General features: G+C 38.8%; 1 protein-coding gene across 2 annotated transcripts in view; it reads right to left on the bottom strand.

Annotated features, from left to right (window-relative positions):
- Positions 1–312: 312 nt before the first annotated feature.
- The window catches only part of plcb3 (phospholipase C, beta 3 (phosphatidylinositol-specific)), a 57,952-nt gene continuing 30,581 nt past the window's right edge, over positions 313–27,683 (bottom strand). Inside the window, exons 3-34 of one of the 2 annotated variants that reach the window (XM_084404052.1) lie at positions 27,123–27,191; positions 26,872–27,012; positions 26,522–26,601; positions 25,306–25,359; positions 25,079–25,169; positions 23,657–23,760; positions 23,066–23,232; positions 22,823–22,969; positions 22,586–22,743; positions 21,324–21,406; positions 21,149–21,233; positions 18,854–19,001; positions 16,746–16,847; positions 16,512–16,591; positions 16,335–16,431; positions 16,107–16,191; positions 15,598–15,722; positions 15,321–15,475; positions 15,046–15,207; positions 14,819–14,918; positions 14,603–14,707; positions 14,110–14,204; positions 12,751–12,883; positions 12,526–12,561; positions 12,307–12,416; positions 11,426–11,535; positions 10,449–10,608; positions 10,246–10,322; positions 10,089–10,169; positions 9,377–9,437; positions 8,283–8,369; positions 313–3,401 (exon numbers count right to left, since the gene is read on the bottom strand). In XM_084404052.1, the coding sequence (XP_084260178.1) occupies positions 3,114–3,401; positions 8,283–8,369; positions 9,377–9,437; positions 10,089–10,169; positions 10,246–10,322; positions 10,449–10,608; positions 11,426–11,535; positions 12,307–12,416; positions 12,526–12,561; positions 12,751–12,883; positions 14,110–14,204; positions 14,603–14,707; positions 14,819–14,918; positions 15,046–15,207; positions 15,321–15,475; positions 15,598–15,722; positions 16,107–16,191; positions 16,335–16,431; positions 16,512–16,591; positions 16,746–16,847; positions 18,854–19,001; positions 21,149–21,233; positions 21,324–21,406; positions 22,586–22,743; positions 22,823–22,969; positions 23,066–23,232; positions 23,657–23,760; positions 25,079–25,169; positions 25,306–25,359; positions 26,522–26,601; positions 26,872–27,012; positions 27,123–27,191 (3,576 nt within the window). In that variant the 3' untranslated portion in view covers positions 313–3,113. The remainder of the gene's footprint in view (positions 3,402–8,282; positions 8,370–9,376; positions 9,438–10,088; positions 10,170–10,245; positions 10,323–10,448; positions 10,609–11,425; positions 11,536–12,306; positions 12,417–12,525; positions 12,562–12,750; positions 12,884–14,109; positions 14,205–14,602; positions 14,708–14,818; positions 14,919–15,045; positions 15,208–15,320; positions 15,476–15,597; positions 15,723–16,106; positions 16,192–16,334; positions 16,432–16,511; positions 16,592–16,745; positions 16,848–18,853; positions 19,002–21,148; positions 21,234–21,323; positions 21,407–22,585; positions 22,744–22,822; positions 22,970–23,065; positions 23,233–23,656; positions 23,761–25,078; positions 25,170–25,305; positions 25,360–26,521; positions 26,602–26,871; positions 27,013–27,122; positions 27,192–27,683) is intronic. The other variant, XM_084404053.1, reaches the window with a different exon arrangement.

The following is a 27,683-nucleotide window of genomic DNA, read 5'->3' as shown; positions in this document are numbered from 1 at the left end:
AAAATAAAAAATTTTAAAATAAGAATAAAAGCTAAACAATAAAAAGCACATAAAACTAGATAAGCTAATAAGCAAAATATAATAAATACTATCATAGTTCATAAATATTACTAAACTAAATGTTCTATTGCTTTGTTCTCCACTAATTTTTAGCAATAAAAAAAAACTAATTTTGCATAACAGGATAGTTCTCGCATACCTTCATCATGTCACGTAATCTGTCCTTCACACATAATCAAAACCATTTCACAATCTGAAAACTCGCTCTCATTTTATAGAAGTAGAACTGAAAAAGGGAAGCAACAATCATGACATGTTTGACAATGTTCTGTATTTATTGAATGTACAGTTATATTATTTATCGAGGCAATAAAAATTACATCCAGAGTAATAATTTTCCCTTTAAACAAGGCAGACCAGTACATTATCTACATACAGTGTTAACAAAAGAGCATTTCAGTAGAAGCTGAGAAAGAGACAGATGCAGAGATAGAGGCAAACTATGAGATATGTACTTGGTTAAAGCTGTAACTGAGGCAGAGCAGAAGTTAGCCCTTGGTTAAGTAGGTTTTGTCCCTTAAAGTCTGACGACAGTCCTCACAGATTTCAGTACACAAAGAATCCCTCAGTTTGGGCCCACAAGTGTGATGGACCAGCCTGGCTCATCCCCTGAGGACATCTGATTATAGACTGAAATGAGCATGCTAATGTCTGCTTTGAAAACACAAACTGTATACCAACAAATAACTCAATTTACAGGACACGATTTGCAAAGCATTTTCAAAATAAAAGGTGCTAAAATTAAAATAATAAAAAACAGAAGAACAACCTGAATTTTGTCCCATTTTAAGACACTAAAAAGTGGGGTTCTAAATCCCATGATTTAAAAAAAAGAAGGAATTTTGTGGTTTTTAAAATGATAAAGTAGTGCCATTCAACCATTACTAAACATAAGAAAACCATAACACAATATAACACAGGCATGATACAGAATCATACCACTGGTAAGGAAAATTACACAGAATCATACCACTGTAAGGACAATGACAATCACAAAGTGTCTACAATTTAAAAATAATAAAATTACAGGCCATAAAGTATTTAGGTGCTTCTCATTAAACGCTTGTACCTCATTTTAACCAAAAAATTAAATAAAATGACAGAGAGACAGATAGTAAAAGACAGCTTAATGGTGCTTGGGACGACTGCAGAATGTGTGTGTGTTGTCGGGACACTAGATCAGCCTAAGACAAGCAAAAAGACAGACGTCACTCACGACTTCTCCTCTAGTCAGTAGTAAAGTTCATTTACCTCTAAAATGGAATGAATTATATGTAGATCGATATAAACTCGTGTGGTTTCGACTGAAATACACACATTCATATTTCCTGGTAGTATGTAATCACTAATGTCCCTCTCCAAAGATAATGAGACATGGAGAGAGGAAATGTTTACATGCAAGTACCATTTATCCCTGCTTATACGGGTATATAAAGCTATTGACTTAACACGAGAACACATTAAATGGGCCGAGTCATATAAAACCCTCAACGAACAAACCCTCGCTTCTCATAGTGAAAGATGGCGTTGTCCATCTCACTTCAGCCCTTTTGCCTTCTGGCCTTCTAAACTCTACTGTGCAGTGTCCATTCTCGCAGCCAGCACTTACCTCACACACACTAACAAAACACACACACTTTGTAAATTACTCTAGGAAATATTTTCATCAATGCATGGAGAAGAAACGTAACGTGCATGTTGCATATTATGTTACTCACTCAGCGAATTATATGGTTTGATAGTCATAAGTGCTGTAATCATTGTCTTTCTCAAAGTGCTTTGATTGAGATCATAAAACACACTTTCATGGTCTGGTATTATAGTGTGAATGATGCACGCTAGCACTGAATGCATGTACGTCAACTCCAACTGTCTTAATTTTGAGCCTCGGAGCCCTGAGAGACACAAAGAGAGTGAAAGGAAGGAGGGGAAGAAACGCAACTGGACACAGAACCAGAAAACTGACCCAATTTATAAAAGTAAACAGGAAGAGGAGGGTGACAGCAGACCGGATTACAATACGAGAAAGCAAAACCCAACCGTCATGCATTCTAATGGATTAAAAAAAGCCCTGGATTGCGGAGCTAAGCTGTAAAAGTCTTGTTTCAATCTCACATTAAAAAACCTCATATGCTGTTTTTTGTTGCATATTACGCAACATGTTATGCCTCTGAATAGACCTTGATGAAGCCGGACGGGGGATTTGCGGATTCATCTGCGGTTGGACAAAAAAATACAAGGGGGTGGCACATTAAGTTTCCTGGACATCACTGGATTTCAGACAGTGTCAGATGTGGGATCACTGCCAGTTACAAAGAGTCAGGATTAGATTAAGCCAACCGACAGAGAGAAGGATACGGGGGAGGTACGGGAGAGAGAGCGAGCGGGATTACAGAATTTAAAAATAATTATCTGTGTGAAAGAGTTCAAGCAAAGTATTGTATATGTAGATGTGAGGCACTTAAACATTTAAGTGTCATGTGACAAAAACAAACACCATATACACCCAGATTGAATGAATGAAATTGTGTTTTTCGGGGGTGGGTAAAGCAATAGTCCATCTGTGCATTATTATGTAAACACGTCCCACCAGATTAAGCAATAGCCTAGCGTTAGCATCACAGCCTCAGAATTCTTTACTGTCAAATTTACACTGCCACCTTCAGGACGACTTGTGGAACTACATGTAAAGCTGCAAAGTGCAAAATATACAACAGAAATGGAGAAGCCCATCCCTCTGGTTTCCACAGGTGTCTTACGTACATGCATTATGATGTACGAGAGCCCACATCATTAGAGCTGGATAAAATCCACAATCCATTAAAACAGAACTTTGGTTTAAAAAAAAAGAAGAAAAAAAAAAAGGTGTCAGATTTGATTCAGACAGACAGTGGCAAAGTGTGTGCAGGTTTAAAAAATAAAAATAAAAAAAATCCTCAAAAAAAATCATAAAATGTTTTAGTAATACTATGTCTATTCTTTAAATCCACTGCGGACAGAAATGGATTGGGTGAGAGTGATGGGAAAACCAAATAAAACAAATTGTAGTATCACTAGTACACTCCTGTAGTATCTGTCTCTGACTTGACGGGAGTGTTTGAGGTTGAGGAGGATTCCAGCAGTGAGATATTGGCCATGTTGCTCCCCCAGCTGTGGTTTGGGGAGGTGTAAGGGGGCGTGCTGCAGTTGGAGGAGGGGCCAGAGCTGAGGCTGTCATTGACCTGACCTATCAGGGTGTCTTTACGAGAGCCTTTGCTCTCAGGCTCCTGCAGGAAGTGAGACACCTCCTCTGGCAATAGCTTCAGCTCCGCCTCGCACTCGCGTGTCAAACGGGCCTGGTTCTGCAAAGACATGAGGATTTAAGAGTGCCATTCCACAAAAAAAATGTATCCTAGCTCATTAACATTATTATGAGATAAAGAGCCATTCCACAAAAAAAAAAATAATTCTAGCTCATTAACATTATTATGAGATAAAAAGGTTGGGTGATATGACCAAGGGTTGGGTGATATGACCAAGGTTAATAACAATAAGCAATTTTATTCCACGATAACAATGTATATCACAATATAGTTATTTTTTACTGGGAAAAAAAAGGTTGTTATGACATCAACATTTTAGATAACACTTACATTTCACAGTTCTCTGCAGAAATTGAATATTCAAATAGAATAATAATCAAATAAAACACTCAATGAATTATATATATATATATATATATATATATATATACACACACACACACACACACACACATAATATATACACAGGTGCTGGTCATAAAATTAGAATATCATCAAAAAGTTGATTGATTTAAAGAATTCAACTTAACAGGTGAAACTAATATATTATATAGACTCATTACATGCAAAGTGAGATATTTCAAGCCTTTATTTGTTATAATTTTGATGATTATGGCTTACAGCTTATGAAACCCACGAAATCAAAATCCCAGAAAATTAGAAAATTACATGAAATCACACAGTAATTACACAGTGGTCATTGAACCAGGTTTTGGTTCTTTTGGCAGTGTGGGCAGGTGCAAATCCTGCTGGAAAATGAAGTCAGCATCTCCATAAAGCTTGTCTGCTGAAGGAAGCATGAAGTGCTCTGAAAATGTCTCAAATCTTAACTATCGAGTCTCAAGCAAGTCCAAGTCAATTTTGTGAAAAGCAAGTCAAGTCAAGTCGCTGCTTTATGTCAAGCAAGTCAAGTCAAGTCGTAGCTTGGGTCACAAGTCACTGGCAAGTCATACAAACGTTTGATGATTTCACTGAATTTATATATTAAAATAAGTTAAAACTACAGAAGTTGTGGACTATGGTTTTATTTGCGATTTTTTTTTTAAAATATGCATTTCCACATACTGTACAGCTGAGTGGGTACTACAATAAAAAAAAAAAAAATTAAAATTTCAAACTACATAGCCTAAAATGTAAATGTATCTGAAATTAGGCCAACATTAAAGCGTGAAAAAATAAATATGCCTCAAACATTGCAGAAGACCATTAAAAGGTATTAAACAATTCACAATTCAAGTATAATGGTTCCTATGCCACCAAATGGCATTCTTCAAACTGGCATCCCCTTTACAGAAGTTATATATTTTTAATTATGAAGTTAAAACCGCCAGTAGGTGGCGCCAAATCACTGTCTTAATGTACGAGTCATAGAAGCATTCATTCAACTGATTTGTTCAAAACGGCAGATTCGTTCTGGAACCAAGCAACTAGGTCACTGAATCACAAATACGCATAACTCTTTCTGTGGCTTGTTTGGAACTATTGTCATTGGAGAAATAGAGCAAAAACAGAGAATATTTGGAATATTATGTCTAAAATGTCACATCACAATATTCACTCTTTGTTTACTGAACTGTTTTATAAAATCATTGTCACATTTGCAATCGCACCAATATTCTGGAAATATTTTTTAATATCATATGTTATAATTATAAAAATAACTCATACTAGGGCAATTTTTCCACCACATTTTGAATTTTGGGTGCATATTAATTCTGCTGGCATTTTGCCCCCAACCCCCTGATAACATCTAACCCTGCTTTAAGAGAAACATAAAACACGACAAAACATTAACATTTTTCTATGTTGTTTTTTTGTCATTGGAAAGAACGACATATTTGGCTTTAAAGCATGATTTGAAAGAAATGTGGCAAATGTTATGCAAAACATATGCCATCATTAATTATCATTTGAATATTGACAACATTAAGCTACATTTGAAAACATAATTGTGTATAAAGAGGCATGCTGTTCTGACCAATATTCTCTCTAGATTTAAAGATAATCAAATTAACTATAACAAACAGGTTAAAGAAGCCATAGCTTAGGCTACTTTTAGACGTGGTGAATGAAGTTCGACTGTTCGAGGTTGTGATGGTCGTCCGATATCCCTTGCCAGTTATTATGCGTACAGCAAATCTTCTTGTATGAATATGGTCAATTTCTAGTGTTTATATCCAAAAAGAAACGATGCTGGGAGATGTTTTTGTATTTAGCGCGCTGCCGCGCTCACCGCGATGTATGTTTTTTCTGGGCTTGTGCAGCGTCACGCAATCGCGCAGAATCTGACGACTGGCGTCAATGGTTCCGTTGCTTTCATTTTGTTCATCAATTGATGTTATATAAAAAGTATATCAAGTCATTCTCGAGTCATACAGTTCAAGTCAAGTCAAGTCTCGAGTCATTGGATCTCAAGTCAAAGTCAAGTCGAGTCATTTTCTTAATTTAGTCAAGCAAGTCTCAAGTCCTTAAATTTGCGACTCGAGTGAAGTCATGTGACTCGAGTCCCCCATCTCTGCCCCAAACCAACACAGACTGTGGAAACTTCACACTGGACTTCAAGCATCTTGGATTGTGTGCCTCTCCATTCTTCCTCCAGACTCTGGGACCTTGGTTTCCAAATGAGATGCAAAATTTGCTCTCATCAGAAAAGAGGACTTTGGTCCACTGTGCTTTTTTAAATCCAGAGTCAACGCAGCCGTCTACCAGGACATTTTCAGAGCACTTCATGCTTCCTTCATTTTCCAGCAGGATTTGCACCTGCCCACACTGCCAAAAGAACCAAAACCTGGTTCAATGACCATGGTATCACTGTGTAATTACTGTGTGATTTAATGTAATATTCTAATTTTCTGGGATTTTGATTTCGTGGGTTTCATAAGCTGTAAGCCATAATCATCAAAATTATAACAAATAAAGGTTTGAAATATCTCACTTTGCATGTAATGAGTCTATATAATATATTAGTTTCACCTGTTAAGTTGAATTCTTGAAATAAATCAACTTTTTGATGATATTCTAATTTTATGAGCTGCACCTTTATGTATGTATGTATTTATGTATGCATGTATGTATGTATGTATGTATGTATGTATGTACACATACATTTATTTGTTATTGTTATAGATTCTTATTAAAACTACAAAATTTACTAGTCAAGATCAGTGAGTGACTCTCTTTTCATTGATAAAACTAAAGACACTGACAGCAGCAGATATATTAGGTGAATGTACGGATCCATTACATATTTGATTTCCCTCCAACTGTTTAAGACATAAACGACTTTGTTTACCCGAATACTCGCCAAGATCAAGCAACGATTACAGATAGACGGGCACATAACTGTGTGTGTATTTGACTGTTTCAAAAGGATAGTTCAGCCAAAAATGTAAATAAAATAAAAGCCTTAATTAAATCTGTTCATCATATAAAGGGATTGTATCTCTTCACAAGACTTGGGATTCATATTATGATGCATTTATGACCGCTTTGGTTAGCAGTTCTTTTAATGGAGGGACATAAAACCTCTCAGGTTTCATTAAAAACGTCTTAATTTGTGTTTCGAAGATTAACCAAAGAATTGAACCGACATGATGGTGAGTAAATGTTTTTAATTTTGGGGCAAACTATAATTATCCCATAATTTACTCATCCTCAAGCCATCCTAGGTGTATATGACTTTCTTCTTTCAGACAACAGTTATATCAAAAAATAGAGTGAATAGAGTTTTTAAAGCTCCAAAAAGCAAATCCATTCATCATAAAAGTAATCCACACGGCTCCAGGGGGTTAATAAAGGCCTTCTGAAGCGAAGCGGTGCATTTTTGTTAGAAAAATATCCATATTTATAACTTTATTAAGTATAATCACTGGCTTCCGGTAACGGCTGTAAGCGAGTCTAGTTCCGGTGGAAGAGTGACCTCTGAACCGACGCATAACGTATTGAAGAACGTGGAAACAAGAGCAAATCAAAACACCGGTCACGAATTAGAAGTCTAAAATGAGAATTTTTAAAGAGAAATGTCAGTGGATTTCGATATAAAAAAAAAAAAAAGAGGAGCTTGAGTTTGTTGCCCAGCCTTGTTTGTTTGAACCGCGAGAGGTGTCTACTCACCTAAGCTTAAGCAACTATTACATCCTACATCATGCGTCGGGTCAGAGGTCACTCTTCCGCTGGAACTAGACTCGCTTATGGCCGTCACCGGAAGCCAGTGATTATAGATTAAGTTATAAATATCAATATTTTCCTTTATTAACCCCCTGGAACCGTATGGATTATTTATATGATGGATGGACACGTTTTTTGGGGGCTTCAAAAACCAAGTTACCATTCACTCCCATTATAAAGCTTGGAAGAGACAGGATATTTTTTAATATAACTCCTGATTTTGTTTGGCTGAAAGAAGAAAGTCATATAAAACTAGGATGGCTTGAGGGCAAGTAAATTACGGGATAATAACATTTTTTGGGTGAACTAACCAAGTGCAATCAGACATGAAAAAAGAACTCAATTCAGTACTTATAAGCTATATTACAGGCGGGTCTCTGCGCATACGCTTTGACTGAGTGCAAATACTGAGTTGAGTTCTCTTTCTCGCCTTATTGTGCTTGAACAATGGAAATTATACCAGTTGTCAAATTCCTACTGGTTAATCGTGTCTGGGATATCCCCCACCCTTACTTCAAGTAGTGCAAGAGGCTTTCAGAACCTGAATTGACCATTGCTTTTTTCTTGATGATTGGCATTGGTTGGCATTATATCTTCTGTAACTAAGGTATTTAGGCAAACGCTATAGTTACTATGGGACATTTCAGTGAGGAAGACTTCCTAAATTTTGTGTTAAAGAGGAGGAATCGATCAAGATGAACAGGGACTAGCATGTTAGGACTGAAGGCTGAATAGATCTGTGAATGGACTCACCAGTGGAACCTCCTCCTCGATTTTCTGAAGGATGTCCTTGTGAAGGGTTTTCAACTTCTCTTGACGCTTCCCCTGAGACACTTCCAGCTACACAAAGAGAGAGAAAGAATTAAGGGACTTTATGAGGAAGATTGACCTTGATTGTTTGTACTCGTGTATTTTTTATATGGCTCTGTAACACTTTGTCCTAACAAGGTGAGGAGCAATAACAGCGTCAAGCCATAATCTAAGTTTCTATCCAAAAGTGATGAGACATTCTGTCGAGTGCTTGTCCTACTCAAGAAATCTGTCTAATAAACCAGTCAGGTTTACTATGGGTGGATCTACCCAGCGATGAAACAAACAGAAACATCCAATATCTTCTGATTGGCTACGATTTGATTATTTTGTGCTTTATTAAGGCTGTAACACAAACCAAGCTGACGATCGGCAAATGTCGGCCATCGTTGAGTGTCTACCTAGTTTTTGCTCTCTGTTCCACAGCATTTGCACTAGTCTTGACCCCTGTGGGCAGCTTTTCAGGCCAATTGAGCATGTTGACTCGGCGATGGAGTCCAGCCGTGAGACGGATCAATCTGACTGGCAGTTCAGCTTAGTGAACCAGTGCACAAGAAAGAAAATTTAAATGACGAAAGCAAGCAACCGCTACTGTGTTTTACGGTTTATACCACAGTCATAGCCACAGTCGTAGCTCTTCTGGTTATCGTTTTGAATGACGCATGCAGCAGACTACTGTCACCTGCTGGTATGGAGAGTTATTTCCAATCATGCAGGCACAGAATGTATGTGGTAGCAGGCTGCTGGCTGTAGTCTTTGCACTGTGTTCAAACACAACTTTTTGGCTCAGACGCAGGCGATGTGAGGTGACACCAAGGCAGGCTTTTGTTGCCACTAGTTCTTTAATGCCAGTTTGGTGCGTCTGGCCATTTATGCTCTCAGTACAGGCCAAAAAAAAAAAAAAAAAAGACAATGGAAACTTGAGTGGCACCTAATTAGGACAAGGTGTAAAGGTTTTCTTAAATATCAGTTCGTATAAAAAAGCCATTTACACAAAAATCCAATTAACACTACATCCAGACACTTCCAGAACTCACCTGACGGATTAAGCTGACCGATTCATTGATATGTTTTCTGTTGATCTCGTTCAGCTCCCTGCTAAGTAAGAGAATGACAGAAGAAGGTTACTTTTTGTGTACTTTACCATGGGGTGAGTCGAGGTGCTGAGTTCAATGCTGAACTCTCCAGATGTAAATGGCTCAATCAACATAAGCAGCACTTTCAAAAAATGCTCTCTTTTATCTTTATCTTTCAATAACGGGACAGATAAATATGGTAGCTTTTAAAGACATCTCTAGGCATCTCAGAAGGCATGTCAAATTGTTTTTAAAAGAATAAAAAAAAAACTAAAAAAACATTAAAGGGATATAAATGCATTTTGTCCATATAATGAATATCAGTACTGTCCAGAAAGACAGTAGACCCCATTGACTTTATGGAGAAAACACACATAAGGGTGAGTACATGATGACAGAATTTTCATTTTTGGGTGAGACAATGCACTTAAAAGAATTCACCAAAAACGAAAACACTGTCATCATTCATTCACCTTCATATCGATCCAAACCTGTGTGATTTTCTTAATTCTTCAAAATATCATCTTTTGTGTTGAAGAAAGAAACTCATACAGGTTTGGAACAACATGAGGATGAATAAATCATGACAGAATTTTCATGTTTGGGTGAGATAACCATTTAACCCCAGACTGCTAAAAGCACTGTCCTTGAGATGAGAAAACCCATTACTAACGTTTCCTTTTCAGATTTCTTGGCCTCAATGATGCTGTTTTGCCTCTTCCTTTCCAAAATCTTCTGTATCTCTTTCTTCTCTCTGCAAGTAGAAATGTGACATTTCAGGATTTGTGCACACACAAATGCACCTCAAAACACAACCAAACATTTCTTACTTGTCGCACACATCCTTGAGTTTTTTGATCTGGGCTGCTTGGCATTCTTGGGCGATTTCCCTCAGTTTCTGATTGGCCTGAGACAGAAGCACAGTCACAAAGAATCAGCATTTTTAGCTGTGTGTGTGTGTGTGTGTGTGTTTAGTGTCTCTCAGAGCAGCTGTGATAGCGAAATCTTTGCGCTATTGTTATGCTTGTCATACCTCTTTGAGGTGGCATTGTTTAGCCTCTTTCTCTATCTGATGTTGTGCCTGTCTGAGCGCAAGAAGCTCCTGCAGCTGCTCGTCTCTGAACTGCTCTGTCTGTCTCTGTAGCTCCAGATCCAGCTCTTTCAATTCCCTCTGCGCGGGCTCCTCTGACCCACTGCACACATGCAAACAGCCATTTAGAATAAAAATAATAATAATAATAATTCATAAAGATATTATTCAAAGTGAACACTCTCCAATGTGGTTTCTAGTTCAAAATCAAAGTAGGATTTTGATCCAATTTAGAAGAAATGTTCTACAGTAAAGTGAATAAATATTTCAGATTCTGCACTATTTCTAGTTCACTAATCATTTGATCTAAGCAAATTTGTGACACTGAGCGAACAACTGAAAAAAAAGTTCAGATGTTCTATGAAAGGTCAGAGTGTTTGTTTGACTACTTGTAACAAAATAAGGCAGTCTGCGTTTATCTACTGGTGTTGTTTGTTTCCTGCTTTAAACGTAAAATACCCATCAGAGGGCCTAAGCCTAAGGGTGGAAGAGAGCGCTGTTCATTCAGGTTGTGGGTTCGAGTCTCAGTACCAGCAGGAAATGTAGGTAGGGGAGTGAATGAAGACAGCACTGTTCATTCCCCAATCGCTCCCCCACCTACATTTCCTACAAGTACTGAGACTCGAACCCACAACCTGAATGAACAGCGCTGAATAAGCGGTCCCCAATCGCTCCCCGGACGCCACAGCAAAAATGCCTCCTGGTGTGTGCGTACACAGTATGAGTGTGTTCAATACTCACTGCTGTGTGTGTGCACTCGGATATGTGAAATGCAGAGCGCAAATTCCAAGTATGGGACACGCTACTTGAATACACGTCATGTCACTTTCACTTTCATAATATGTGAGCAAACAGTTGTCACACAAGCACAATATCTACCTGGCCAACATTAATTAAGGTTAAAACGTCAATGCCCTCACTTTTTCTTCAGACTGGTGCGCACACGCTTCTCCACCTGACTTCGTTTCCTCTGGAGTTCAGAGTTCAGCTGAGTACAGCGAGTCCTTTGCTCCTTACTGAGAGCCCACATCTGAAACACACATACACACACACACATTCTTTTTTAGAAGTTACTCTTTGGCCTTTCGGCCTTTATTCTGCCGCTGTTGCGGCATTTATTAGAGCGCTACAGCTCTGATGTAAGTTCACCCTTCTGAAAGCTTGATTCAGATTGGCTGATAGATGTTTAAAGGTTGTTAATTTTCAATAACAGAATAATTCTTGACTGCATTTCCGTTCCATATCATTCCATCAAATGATCAGAACTTCAAAAAAACCATAAAAACTACAAGAAATGACAAAATAGATTTTCTCCAAAGTGGTTTTTATCATGTGACTGTCCAGCTAGCTCATTACTTAAATAAAACATCAATAAAAGCATCTAAAAATGAAATAATGATGCTCTTGCCTTGCTACTGAAAAATGAAGTTAACTTTGCTATCTACTGAGAGCTGCGGCAGACTTAAGTCATGCTCTCTCTCTCTAACATTGTTACACTGTAACTGCTTAGAAACAGCCCCAGTTCTAAAGTAATACTTTCAAATCAGTAACAGAGGCTTGGGGAGTTTCAACGCAAGATGCTTAAAAACGGCAGAAGAAACCAGTTTTACAAGCAACAGTTTTACAAATGAAAAATGTCGTAGGCCTACATGTTTTGCTAACATGTTTTAGCACATTGCTGAAACATGCTAGCAACTTGCTAAACACCAGGCTTTCTCAACCCAACATCAAAACTGATCTTGGTTGAACGTGACCATGACGGTACATTCCTTACATAAAACGTAATTTAAGTGTTTTTGACCTTTTTCACATGTTTCTTGCTCAACTCCTTGAGTTCCTTGGACTGCTTCTTCACCAGCTTCTGGTAGGAGTTGTGCTGTTTGAGCTCATCAATAGACTGAGGTTCGATAACTGCAAAACACAAACACACAGCTTGACCATGATATTTCAAAACCTCTCTCAGTGCTCTGCAGGAGGCGAGTGACTGATGAAGAAGAGCGAATGATGAGTATGATCTTACCTTTAAGAATATTGTTGACTAGATCTTCTTTTGGGCCTATAACATATTATACACGAACACACAGGTCACTTAATGGACAGTACATGCATTTTCATGAGTAGACATCAATACAAAACTGACATGACTAACATTATGGTCAAAATGCGGACAGGTAGAGAGAGACAGAGAATGAGCGAGAAGGTGACGGCAGGAAAAATAGAGATCGTTTCAGAGGCTAGACCGAACCTGATGGAGGAGGGTTCATGACCTCACTGACTACAGGAGGAAGTGTTGGAGATGGCAGAGGGCAGAAAGGGTCAGCAGAGGGTGCGGAGCCAGAGTCAGACCAGTCTCCTTCATCTGGTTTCGCAGGTTTACCCTGCACACACACATGTTGGGTTTTCATGTTTAATGAGGACTTTTTATGAGAGTGATAATGATTATTATACTGTACAAACTGTATATTCTAACCTCTAACCGTGAACCTACCAATCACAGAAAACTTTCTGCATTTTTACATTTTCAAAAAAACATAATTTAGTGCAATTTATCAGCTGTTTTCCTCATGGTGACCAAAAAAATGTACAAAATAACTGGTATTAATATTCTTTTGCGGAGATTTGGTCCCCATAATGTAGGGAATACCAGGATCACACACACACACACAATATGAATTCACATAATTGATTAAATATCTGCAAGATGTTAGTTCATGGTAATAGTTCAACCAAAAATGAAAATCCATAATTTATCCTCACCTTGATTTTGTTCCAAACCCATTTGATAAAAAATGTTCCATGGTAGAAAAAAGGAGAAAGTCTGAATATATCACTCTTTTTCATGTACAGTAGTTAAATAAATGGGAAGTTTCAAGCTTTGAAAAAGATGAAAAAGCACCATAAAAGCATCAGATCATAAAAGCAACTCGATCAACTGATTAATTGAAAATATGAGTCGAAATAATGATTTGACATTGCTACTTTTCTCAAGAAGGAGTTCTTGGATTTCAGGTTTTCCCTGACCAAAGACTTAAATTTCAGTCCGTTCTTCACACAACTTGTAGTACAGACAGTAGCCATATCATACTTTTATGGTGATTTTTTTTTTTTTTGGTCGTTTTGGAGTTTGACAGCCCCTGTCCTTGCCTCATTCACTTCCATTATAATAAAAAGTGGCCATGATATTAAAAAAGAATGTTCTATAGCAGCGGTTGGCAACCTTATGGTACGCGGGAGGACGGTTTGTCGGATCTGCGTGCTAACGAAGGTTAAAATTTTATTTATAGTCCCTAACTTAAAAAAAACAGACTGAGTGACTATGAGGAATGACTACCTCAAAATGTATGTCCATATGCAAGTTCAAGGGACTTGAACCTCTTTAGCTATTATCACGAGCCAATGATTATCCCTCCGCGTGCCAATGTTGGCAAGCGTGCCATAGTTTGCAGAACACGGTTCTATAGAATAAAGAAAATCACAAAAGTTTGGAACAACACAAAGGTGAGCACTTTTTCAATTTCTGGGTGGGCTGCAAGTCCAGAAGAGATATCAGAAGAAAGAACTGGTTGGTTACATAGATTCAAACACAAAAACAAGTGTGACTGACCTCAGTGACATCCTCCATAAGTGCTAATAGCTGCCTTTCTCTCTGGGCCAGCAGAGAGAGATGTTTGATGGGGTTTGTCAGAGCCTCTGCATATTCTTCACACACACAAAATAAGGAAGACAGAGAAAAAACAGAGTGAGTCTCTGTTACAAAGAAGCATATAGCTTGTAACCAAAAGACTGTTGGTGTAAATCCCAGTCTTCAAATTACCACTGTGTAAGACACTTAACTACAGTTGTTTCTGCTACTGTAAATTACTACTAGCATAAAAAAAGATTTTTGTACACACTGCAGCTAAATACACTAGTCACTTTTATGCACAGAATTGAACTGAACAACTAGCTTTGCACCACTTAATGCAGTGATGTCACATATATACATATAGATATATAGATAGATAGATAGATAGAGTTGCAAATATTCATTCAGTGTAGCAACATATGGCTTTCTGACATCCATGGCATTCATAGTCCCATAGATCTCTCTCTCCTACCTTGGTGCTCGTTGGGGATGTAGTCCCTAGCTTCAGTGTACACGAGTAGGGATGCCAGCATGAGTGGTTGGTTCAGTTCATTCTTCAGACTGATGTAGTGATATCCTAAAGACACACACACCCAAACACATATAGCATATATACGAACCAGCAGATCTTTAGTGCAGTATCAGAACAGCAAGTCTGTTAAACCACTGCCATGTATTTTGCACAAACCTGGGCGCAAAGCCGATACTGGCAAGATACGATGACCAAGAAACTTCCCATTTTCCTCAAACACTGCAACTCGAAGAGACGCCAGGGTGGGTAATACCACCTAGAGAGAGATTAAAAGCATACTTCAGCTCATTTGATAAAAATGTGTAGATTATCACAGTCAGCTTCACAGTCTTGTGCATGCCATAGTTAACATGCTTGGATAAACTATTCCTTTCATTTGTTACCTTGTTGAACACAAAGGTTTCATCATCCCAGATTGGGTCCAGAGAGTTGTTGTTAGAAGTTTTCGTTCGAAATTTTCTTTTAGTGTCTGCAGGAAGTCCGAACATGTCTATCTCCACGTAAACACTGGCCTTCTTATCACTCAGAAACTGGCCTGAGATGATCTGTGTGGGTGAGTGAAAGATGAGATGTGATCTGATTGTACATGCTACATAAAACTTACTATTCTATGCTATTATGATAACTTCAAACAAAATGATACATGTGAACACAATACCTTGATTCTAACTGTGTTGGCTACAATGCCATCCACAATGTCCATTGTAAAGGGGTCAAAGTGTTTGTCTGTGCGTCTCATGAACTCCGGCTTCAGTAGATACCCAGAGTGGCCGTTATATTCAAACACCCCCATGTTCAGCTGCATCGGCAAGTCTGAGAAACAGAGATATAAGCTTATTTTAATATACAAAGGCATCAGAAATATACGTAAATGTACAACAACAGGTAAAAAAGAAGGAAGAAGGCAATAACAGAGTGCTATCTGCATGTCTGACCGAGAGTTTGGAAGTTTAGCGCCACCATCTGGCAGCCCACGTTCCAGAAGAGCTGTGGCATATAGTTACTGGAATCCACACGTGTCCCTTTGGGGTAGATGCGACTTAGCTGCTTTTTATTGTATCTGAATAAAAACATTTTTGCTCAGGAAGAACAACATTACTTGAATATGACAGCGCAAACATGACACATCAAACTTATGTAACTGAAGCCACTACCCACTAACTAGTCTTGATTCGCATACAAATTGACATTAGAATTAGTGTGTCCTAAACCACAGTATGTTGAAATGATTATGCCAATGGTATTTGGATGGTCTGCTATTTCTGGTGGAAATGTGTACACACTATATAATGGCTCATATTGCCCACAACACATCACGCTTTGAAGGAGAATTCGGATCAGGACTACAAACACAAATAAAAAGAGTAAGTAGACAAGTTTAGAAATGGTTATTGAGTAATTAACAATCAATATCTAATCAATATCCTAGGCTGTTGAAGGATACTCAACAAACTCGATGGGAGAATTCTTCATTGTGTCCATGCCTTTGGTCTCCACAAAAGATGACATCTCAAAATGCTTATTCCTCTCTAAAAACAGAGAGAGAGAGGGATCGTTCAAAAATGGATGATTCTGTCCTGGCTTCTGATTGGTCAACACAGTTTTGCTGTTCCAGCCATGCTAGAATACACAGTACAGTAACAGCCGTGATGTGAAAAGTATCAGTACTCACTGGCTGCCGCCTCAAAGGATTTGAATTTGACTGGTTCTATGTAGTTGACCAACGTGGACATCTCCTCTGTAGCATTCACCTCACTGTACGCAGTACCCTAAAACAGAGAGACACGTCAAAGATGTGCATAGAAAGAGACAGGGAGCAGAAACGTGAACAGGACAGTGAACAAGTTACCTCATCAGTGTTGTTATGCTTCTTTGGATCTGGAATGGGTTCCTCCTCCTCCTCTTCATCACTCTCTCCGTCTCCCCGGTCTATAGGGTAATAGTAAAAAATAATACACACACACAAAAACACAGAAAATTGAATATACACTATAAATGCATTGAACTTCGATACTGCTGCCTAAGTGACTTCGGTCTTCATCCTGATTGGTTGAAACCTCATGTCAACTAGGCACAAACCCACCAATAGACTTGCGGATATCAAGGTCTTTGGCCATCCTCTCTGCAAGCTTCTCGCCCCCATTGGACATGTTCTGGCCCACCTCCCCATCAGACAATGGACAATCTAAACACAAATCTCATGATAAATGCGTTTGAAAGTGAAATGAAATCGGCAAATGAAAAATGGATCATGTGTATATTTAATTGTTCATGAATGAGCCAGAATGGTTTTGGAACCACAAGAAGAGTTCAAATTTAAACCAGCCCCTCATACATTTGCACTGCAGTTGAGTCTAAATGTTTGCAAAGTTGTAAATGTGAGAAAGAAAGCTCTACAAGTTTGGAATGACAAGAGGGTGAGTAAATGATGACAGATAGTTCATGAGCTAACTCTCTTATCAAGCAGATATGAAAGAGATGTGCAATAAAATGTCCCATGAGAATAAGTGATGGATTAAAAATGATCTCACACTGAAATAAATGTTATAATTTGTCATAGAAGATCAGATGAGAAACGGTTGTTGAAGATTGTGTAATACTAGTGTGAAAATACACACAAAGGAGTTCACAGTAAAGGTTATTATTGTTTATTTTGTTTGCTGTTAAGTGAGTGAGCTTCTTGTTATGGGTTTGAAACGGATTTATTAAAAGAGTCGGCTCATAAGCATCATTCATTCTCAAATTGGACATCACAGGTTGCACTGTGCTTGCAGGAACAACAAGCAGAACAACACAACACAACAATGCTGATGCAGGAAACACTAACATGCACTCTAAAGGGGTCGATCAAACAGAACATGTTTTTCTGTTTTCACTATGCTGCTTTTCCATTGTTTTTCCTATGTAAAACCATGCACTGGATCAGTGGCGTAACAAGTCAGTCCTGGGCCCATTTGCAAAAAAAAATCTTAACGGCCCCCAAACGAAAATGCAATGAAGAGGTGCTAATGCAGCATATCAGGAAAATACCATACCAAACACGTTGCTTCGCAAAGGACATTTATATCTTATCGTTTTCATCCGAGTAGCCTAATAGATAATCTATGTAAAGTTACAGGCCATCCAGATCCAACACAAGAGTAGTGTTAGTAATAGTCAAAAATTGTCTATTGAGTTACCAAATAAATGTAATAAACCAATAAGTGTGTAATAAACCTTGAGTGGTATACCTCTACCCAGAAACTTTTCACAACCAGAACGGAACTAACATATTAGGGATAACCCACGGCTAGGTGTGCATTAAACGATTTTAAGGTACAACGTCGAGGCAAACCACCCGACATACAATGACTTTGAGGCAACGACCCGACGCGAAGCCTGGAATGGTAAAAGTGACGATTATTTTGTCAACGGGTTGTTAGATCTAGCATTCTGCCCGCTTTAAATAAGACACAGCAATAAAGTAGTTTGGTAAGATTACATTTAATTGAATGAATTAGAGAGACAGAGATTGTGCATTTGTGAATTACCTTTGTCTAAGCAGCGGATCTCTATTAATAGTGAAGCTGTGTGTTGAATTATTTTTAAAAAACAGCGACGTTACCACCTCATTGCTGAGAAACATAATGTAGCGTTTCAGTAGTGAAGCCATTTTAGCAATAAAAGTGGTGGGCAGCGTTGACAACAGTTTTCTGTGCCCCTGAATGTTTCTGTGTGTGCGCTGCATGCTCTCTGTATGTGTGCGCATGTGCTTCAATCAAGCCGTACAGTAATGAAACGAATGACGTCATAGCTTTATGGATGCGGGCCCATATGCACATGCATACCCTGCATACCCAGACGCTACGCCACTGCACTGGGCAGATGCGTTTAACCACCGTGCTTCCGTCTCCTGTCTTTAGCTTTATCTCATGCACTCTTAAAACGCAACAAGTCAAAAGTTCAACTTATAAAAACTGCATCTCTAACTTTTTCAAATGCAAAAACGAGTTCTCTGTAAATGGTCCCAGTGTCTGGAAAACCCCATCTTAACGCAAGTTGCTATACAAATTTAAATTTTTGTAGCAATTGTTTTGATGCATTTGCAACCATTTTAATCACAATCACTTTTGTGCTAGAGCAGACCAGGCTGTGTTTTGGTGTGTGTGTGTATGTATGTATGTATATGTGAGTGTGTGTGCATTTACACACCATTCAAAGGCGAGGACTGTTCGTCTGTCCCGTCCTTGCGTCTGATGCTCCCACCGTTAGATGCCCTGTGGTGGTGTTTCTTCTTGTTCTTGATCAAGATCTTCCCCATCAGCTCCTGGGGGCTTGGCAGTTGTTGACCAGGATCCAGCTGTAAAAACAAACATGATTGTAAAATCTACATACAGTGAGGAAAATAAGTATTTGAACACCCTGCTATTTTGCAAGTTCTCCCACTTAGAAATCATGGAGGGGTCTGAAATTGTCATCGTAGGTGCATGTCCACTGTGAGAGACATAATCTAAAAAAAAAAATCCAGAAATCACAATGTATGATTTTTTAACTATTTATTTGTATGATACAGCTGCAAATAAGTATTTGAACACCTGAGAAAATCAATGTTAATATTTGGTACAGTAGCCTTGGTTTGCAATTACAGAGGTCAAACGTTTCCTGTAGTTTTTCACCAGGTTTGCACACACTGCAGGAGGGATTTTGGCCCACTCCTCCACACAGATCTTCTCTAGATCAGTCAGGTTTCTGGGCTGTCGCTGAGAAACACAGAGTTTGAGCTCCCTCCAAAGATTCTCTATTGGGTTTAGGTCTGGAGACTGGCTAGGCCACGCCAAAACCTTGATATGCTTCTTACAGAGCCACTCCTTGGTTATCCTGGCTGTGTGCTTCGGGTCATTGTCATGTTGGAAGACCCAGCCTCGACCCATCTTCAATGCTCTAACTGAGGGAAGGAGGTTGTTCCCCAAAATCTCGCAATACATGGCCCCGGTCATCCTCTCCTTAATACAGTGCAGTCGCCCTGTCCCATGTGCAGAAAAACACCCCCAAAGCATGATGCTACCACCCCCATGCTTCACAGTAGGGATGGTGTTCTTGGGATGGTACTCATCATTCTTCTTCCTCCAAACACGTTTAGTGGAATTATGACCAAAAAGTTCTATTTTGGTCTCATCTGACCACATGACTTTCTCCCATGACTCCTCTGGATCATCCAAATGGTCATTGGCAAACTTAAGACGGGCCTTGACATGTGCTGGTTTAAGCAGGGGAACCTTCCGTGCCATGCATGATTTCAAACCATGACGTCTTAGTGTATTACCAACAGTAACCTTGGAAACGGTGGTCCCAGCTCTTTTCAGGTCATTGACCAGCTCCTCCCGTGTAGTTCTGGGCTGATTTCTCACCTTTCTTAGGATCATTGAGACCCCACGAGGTGAGATCTTGCATGGAGCCCCAGTCCGAGGGAGATTGACAGTCATGTTTAGCTTCTTCCATTTTCTAATGATTGCTCCAACAGTGGACCTTTTTTCACCAAGCTGCTTGGCAATTTCCCCGTAGCCCTTTCCAGCCTTGTGGAGGTGTACAATTTTGTCTCTAGTGTCTTTGGACAGCTCTTTGGTCTTGGCCATGTTAGTAGTTGGATTCTTACTGATTGTATGGGGTGGACAGGTGTCTTTATGCAGCTAACGACCTCAAACAGGTGCATCTAATTTAGGATAATAAATGGAGTGGAGGTGGACATTTTAAAGGCAGACTAACAGGTCTTTGAGGGTCAGAATTCGAGCTGATAGACAGGTGTTCAAATACTTATTTGCAGCTGTATCATACAAATAAATAGTTAAAAAATCATATATTGTGATTTCTGGATTTTTTTTTGTAGATTATGTCTCTCACAGTGGACATGCACCTACGATGACAATTTCAGACCCCTCCATGATTTCCAAGTGGGAGAACTTGCAAAATAGAAGGGTGTTCAAATACTTATTTTCCTCACTGTATCTAGTCTCAAACTAAAAATATTATTGTTTACTATTCCTAGTTATTACACAGCCAATCACTGCATTCTGGGGCCAAAACTGTATAATGAACAACTGTCACAGCCATCCGATATGCTCCTTCCTATACAGCCGTCCATGCTCTCGTTCTTCTAACAATAATACACTGATTTAAGGTCAAATAAACATTTAACATTCACTTATTCTTTTATCTGTTAAGTACCTGTGTAATCAGTGGGAAACAAATGCTTTCAGGATGATACAATACCCTTTCTCTTTGCACTGGGGTCCTGATCACCCTGTCAATGTTTAGTCTGTGATTATGAACAAATGACTGCACATCATCCTTAACTAGATAAGTAAAGTTTAGCATAGCAATGTAGGCTTTAAAAGGCCTGGCCTGGAATGTAAAAGTTTTAAGGAGGATGGATGGATGAAATGTGTCTGCTCTATCTTTATTAAGAAAATAGGCATTTGAAAACTGCTCTTTTTATGTTGAAGAACTTACCGGATATTTGTCTAGTGGATCAATGAGTAGCGCATCCCCGAACATAGAGCGACAGTATTCTGCCATTTTAGCCTGCTGCTTTGCTCTAAAAGATCAGATAATAATCAAGATAAAACATAAATAGGAAAAAAGACAAGCAATATGCATTATCCACACACTCATGCCTTATACTTACGAGTCCACATGATTCTCAAAGGACAGGATGAGAGGATATGTAGACGTCTTGAATGCACTTTCAGCGATAGCTTCAATCACCTCCTACAAACACAAAGATCGAAACATTACACACACGGTCTCTCACTGCAGTTCAGTGTGTGTGCAGCATATATGGGCAGCTTGCATTTGCAATTAGCGTTTACACATTAGCTAAATTTCGCAGGTAAACAAGTCAAAAGTGTGGCGATGTATGTCCATACCATAAGTGTAATTTGCGGGTGGGACATGACCCCAGTCCCCACTACTTTTTGACAAAGCTGAATTTGTCCCCACCACTTTTTTGAAAGCTAAGCTTATAACGCAAAGAAGCATCTCCAATCCATTGTTCTTCATAATTTAATTTATCCATGTAACACATAATACATTTTTGTTGACGAGACAGACCTGATATATATAAACCTTGTCACACATACAGTACATGTATATTACGATTTATAAACAATAAACAGTTTAAATATGTGCAATACACACTCTGGACTAGAGATGCGCGGTTGCGGTTACAGCCGCGGACTCCGCAGATAAACCGCGGATAAACCGCGGATCGGGCGGATGACATGACGAAAAATAATATTTTTATTAAATTCGGGCGGGTGGCGGGCGGTTGAACCAATCAAATGAAAAATATATGTATACACCAATCAGCGGATGGCGGGCGGGTGCGGGCGCGGTTTTGAAAATTGGTCAAAAACGTTGGTGCAGATGGATGGCGGACGGATGATGAGTTTTGTGATGCGGTTGCGGATGAAATAATAGCCCATCCGCGCATCTCTACTCTGGACCACTGTGATCAAAGGGATGAAGAGAACATAATGCTTTCCATTCAAATATTTTGATCAAATGTGGGCTCACAAATTACATTAAACTATTATCCAGAAGTAAAAAAATGATGGTGATGTGCTTGCGGCTACTGTACACTGCGCATCCATCCAGTTAAAGCACAAAAAACACAAATGGCTGTAAACTGATGCTGCAGTCTGATGATGCACTAATATTAGTATAAATTAAGCTTATATCTTTCTAGATTCACAGCCCTTAGGAAAGAAACATACAACATATCTGGCTGCCATGTAAACTCCCAATGTAAATTCCCAATCCCAAAGGGTTTCTACCAAAATGACTGGATTCCTGCCATGAAAATTCGCCGAAAACCGGTAAATGTGACTGCATCATGAGAGTGATGGACACTGAGATGGTAAAGTGGAAGATGGGGCCAAAGCACACCTTGAATGGAATCTCAGTTGTCATTGTGAAACCGTGCGTGATGATTGGCTCTTCTTCAGGTGGGCGGCCCTTCCAGCAGTCCAGCTCTATACAGCGGCACCCTGTCAGCAACACCTGCCGGTACATCTCTACTGACGACAGGCCCGTCAACTGCCCCACTAAAGCGAGAAAGCACAGATGGGTGTTAGTGTGCGTTTATGACCATATTTGTGTATTTTAGAGTGTGTGTGTATATACCTGTGAGGTATGTGTTGTGTGAAGAGTTGATGAAATAGTGGGACAGGGGTTGGTTCATATCATCGATGATGTCCAACCTCTCAGGAGGAACCACAGAGTTCTCGTCCCCACCAAGATACTTTGTGAAGGCCATTAGGGAGATCTGGTCTGCTCACACATGGACACGTAAAACAAACCACCATCAGTTTCATCTTCACTATATCTAAATGTGTGTGTGTGTGTGTGTGAGTGTGTGCTTTGTACCTCTTTCCAGCTGGCTGGCGTTGGTTTCATATCTCTCCATGATTTGGCGGACCTGTTCTCGCTTGAGCGGTGGGTAAAGAACCTCATTTAGTCGAGAATCTCTCTGTCTCCGATTTATATAGTCCATCAACTGATCCAGAGACAAGAAGGGCTTCCCCTTAGAGCCACTACACACACACACACACACACGCAGTACAGAATTACACATTGTTCAAAGGATCTTTACATAGTTAAGGCATAAAGGGCCACTAAAAAGTATTTGGACAGACTTAATAATGAAGAAATATCATTGTTTTAGAAACAAACTTTGACTTCTTACATCTCTGGGCCATTTTTACATGGACATATTCTAATTTAGTTACTTTTTAATAAAATAAATTAGATTCGAATTTCTATATTTTATGACGTAAAAACCTCACTTTTTTCTTGAAATGTTTTTACTACTGCCATCTTTCTTTGATATAAAAGCCGCTTGGGTGATATTGTATGTAATGGAATCCCATTCATTCATTTTTTAATGTGTCTGAGTGTCCAAATACATTTTTGGGGCCACTGTATCTGTGTCATTGCTGTTGGACTCTGCTCACTCACAGCTCCACAAAGATACGCTCCAGCTCTGGTCTGGGACTTAGTCTGCCAAGAAAGTTCTGGAACATTTCCCAGGTAAAGTCCTCTATCTTTATACCATGATCCCCCTGAGAGAAAATAAAAATAATAATAAATGCATACATACATAAATGCATAAATGCACAAACAAATAAATAAAATGAATACATAAATAAAATAAATGAAATTTTAAAGTCTCCATAGTTTGCATCTTTAGTGTCACAAATATAAGATGTGAGGAAAATATATAACATTTGGGCCTCAGGTGCATTTAAAAGGGGACATTAACCATGGAACACAGGATGTATCTTGAAAGATTTTTATGTACTATGTAGGCATAAAATGTTCACAATGCAATGCAAACTGAGATGGAAAATGGGTTCAACAGCACTGACCCATATTCACATTAACCAGCAGACAAGACAGCGTAGCAAAGATCAATATGGCTAGAGCTGTAATCTGATCCATTTCAATCGCTCTGATTTGCAAGCAAACATTTGTTCTGCACTATGTAGTGAGTTGTGCTACGTTTTTGGGGTTGTTCACTACAACAAATGACTAGAAAACATAAAAAAAGGCCCCCTGGTGTAGAATAAGGCACCTTTAAAGGGTTCGTTCACCCAAAAATGAAAATTCTGTCATCAGTTACTCACCCTCATGTTATTTCAAACCTGTAAGACTGGTTTATCTTCAGAACACAAATGAAGATGAAATCTGAGAGCTTTCTGTCCCTCCATTGTCAGCTACGAAATTACCACTTTGACGCTTCAAAAAGTTCAAAAAGAGATTGTGAAACTAATCCATATGATTCAAATCGGTTTAGTCCAAATTTTCTGAAGAGACGCGATCGATTTATATGATGAACAGATTGAATTTAGGCTAAATTGAATAAACCTAAATTCAATCTGTTCATCATATAAACTGATCGTGTCATATTTCATTCAAATATCTTCATTTTTTTGTTCCCGAAGATGAACTAAAGTCTTACAGGTTTGGAACAACATGCGGGTGATTAACTGATGACGACATTTTCATTTTTGGGTGAACTATCCCTTTAAGTATCAATTTATTCTGAAATGTAACCAGCAGAGGGCAGTGTAAGACAGTGAACAGACTGAAATGTGGACTTGTGCTGATCTTAGACCAGCTCCTCTGTGTCCAAACTGAACCATAAAAGGATTGATCATAGATCACCACGAAGAAGAAAAACAAATGAACATGTGACAACAGAGGGAGACGCTACAAGAGATTAGACTAAAGGGATCTTCTGAATCTAAACGAATTTGGGTTATTTAAAAACAGTGCATTTATATAGAAACAACAAAAGAGTATTAGAGAGAGAAATGGACACAAACACTTCTTATGAAAGCTCAGCAGACAAAACTGAAAGGTTTGATGTGTAACAACCTGTGCACGACTGATTACTCTGTTATTGACCAGACCGCAGTGCTCCAGCGCATTCTCCACGCGTTTCTTATCCGAGAACATTTTCATGATGCTAAAAAAAGTGAAAGAGAAAGAAAAAGAGAAGAAGTGAAAGGAATGATGAAAGGAGAAGTGGCACATTAGCAACGAAAGCCCTGAAGAACTGGAAACATAACCGTGTTTGAGTAAGACAGCTTGTGTTTACTCACTTCTTCACTGGGATTTTCCCATCCTGATTTACCTGCAGCTTCAGCTTTGTGTAACTATGAAAAAAAAGGCAGACCGTGAGAAACAGATGATTGCATCAAACTGGTTTTGTCATCTCTACACTGATTATATGCACTTAATGTACTGTACTTTGTCAATAAACCTATCAGCAGCTACATATTCAAAAAAAAAAAAAAACACCTGACACCAGAGCATTGCCATTTCATTTTGGAGGGTACGAAGCTGAACCCAAGTCCTGCTGAATATAGAGATAGTTCACCCAAAATTTGACATTTTGACATTTACACACCCTTTCCAAACCTGTATGACCTTCATTCTTCTATGATTGGGGACTGGAGTTTGAAATTTAATTTTTTGGGTGAACTAACCTTATATAACCATGCGTGACCATCAATTACAAAACCAACTCTGAGGCAAACCCAAAGTTATATGTGAAAAACTGAACTTTTGCCGGGTCCAGTCGAGCTTGGGCTGAGAGAATTAGAGGAGATATAATATGTCACAATGAGATTTATGCGTCACATAATAAAGTGCAAACGTGAGAAGGAAGAAGCCACAAGTTGCAATTTTGAGAAATACAAGTCACAATTCTGAAAAATAAAGCTGCAACCGTGAGTCACACTTTTAGACACAAGGTTGCAGTTTAGAGATATGAAGGCACAATAATAAGATATAAAGTAGCAGAGAAAGGAAAGGAAGTAGTATTTGCAAGATCTCACAATTGTGAGAAATAGCCACAATTATGAGTAACAAAGTTGCATTTGGAGATCTAAAGTCACAATTAAAGATTTAGCGCAATTACGAGAAACAGACACAATTAGGAGAAATAATGTTGCATTGTGAGGTCACACGAGCAGGTCACTTAACCTCACACAACTGTTTCAAACACACATTCATGTTTTATAGGGACTTTCCATAGACGTAAAGGTTTTTATACTCTACAAACTGTATATTTTACCCCCTTACACTAATCCTACCCATAAAACTACCCATCACAGAAAACGTTCAGCATTTTTACATTTTCAAAAAAAACATCACTTTATAAGCTGTTTTCCTCACGGAGATGCAAAAATGTTCCCCCCAGGAACAAGGATTTCGGATACTGCTATCTTTTTTGAGGACATTTTGTCCCCACAACGTAGGGTTTACCAGAACCACACACACACACACACACACACACACAGGAAGAGTACTCACGCTTTGTATAAGAAGGTGTTGCGGGAAGAATTCTGGGACAGTATGTTTGTGGCAAGTTTAAACAGTTCTTCAGTCCACACCTGGAAACCCAATCATAACACAAAACATGTTTAAATGAACTCATGCATTTATGTAAATATGATAATCTTATAAATGAATCAAAACATCATGTGTGCCAAAGGTTTTGAAGAGAGAGGAAAAAATATATATATATAAAATGAGAGTCATCTGATATAATTCATTCAGAACGCACACTTGCAAAGGTAGAAAGTGAAAAAGAAGGACAGAGGGAGAGGGAGTGATAGCATGGACATGGTTTCTAGGTGACAGGGTCCGGTTGTCGTGGTTACCTTGCAATAGCCATCCTGCACAGCTTGGAAGTTGAGGAAGGAGATGTTGACCAGGTCGTTGCCGTAGACAACAGTTAGCAGCTTTGAGTCGGAGTTCCCTTCTCCTTTGCCCAAACCCAACATATCACGTATACGTTGGTCCTACAAACACAGGCAAAGTTTACCACCCACACACACTCCTGACACATGAACCTTTCCAAGCATAACCTTCATACAGACTTTTTCCAACACAGGCACAACTGAAAATGTACCTTTGGCATCTTGGAAAATCTCCCTGTCCTGGTGTCCCTGATATGACTGATGTCCAGGATTTCCAAATCCTGTAAGAGAGTGAAAAAGAGATAATATGCAGGAGATGATGTGTTACAAACATACAAACAAATTATAATTATTCTTGTTTATTCTTGGTTCTCAACTAGGAGGCCAGGATCCACTAGGGGGCCTCAGCAAACTACCGAATAGGCCTCAAAATGACTTTAAACTATTTAAAGTAAGACAAAACAAGCATTAAACAAGGTCAAAACAATTAAAAGTTCTTATTTTAATTAACCCCCTCTAGTATATATGTAGATATATATTAGTACCTAGTATATATAAATAATACACACATTTTTCAAGTTATGCCAAGCTTTAAAATTTTTGTCAGGTAGAAATGGTCTTTTTTTTAAAATCCTTATCTTTAATCCTTAACTAGTAAATCACAAACAACTGGGAAATTTGTGGGGCCTTTGAATGTCACTGTGTGGACAGTGGCGTCCTAGGGAGTCAAAAATGTTGAGAACCACAAGTAGTTTGCACTTTTTCGAAAGAAA

Source organism: Rutilus rutilus (assembly GCF_951802725.1).
Source record: "Rutilus rutilus genome assembly, chromosome: 3".
NCBI lineage: Eukaryota > Metazoa > Chordata > Actinopteri > Cypriniformes > Leuciscidae > Rutilus > Rutilus rutilus.
Note: the sequence above shows the minus strand (reverse complement) of the source record. Positions and strands in the feature narration are given on the sequence as shown.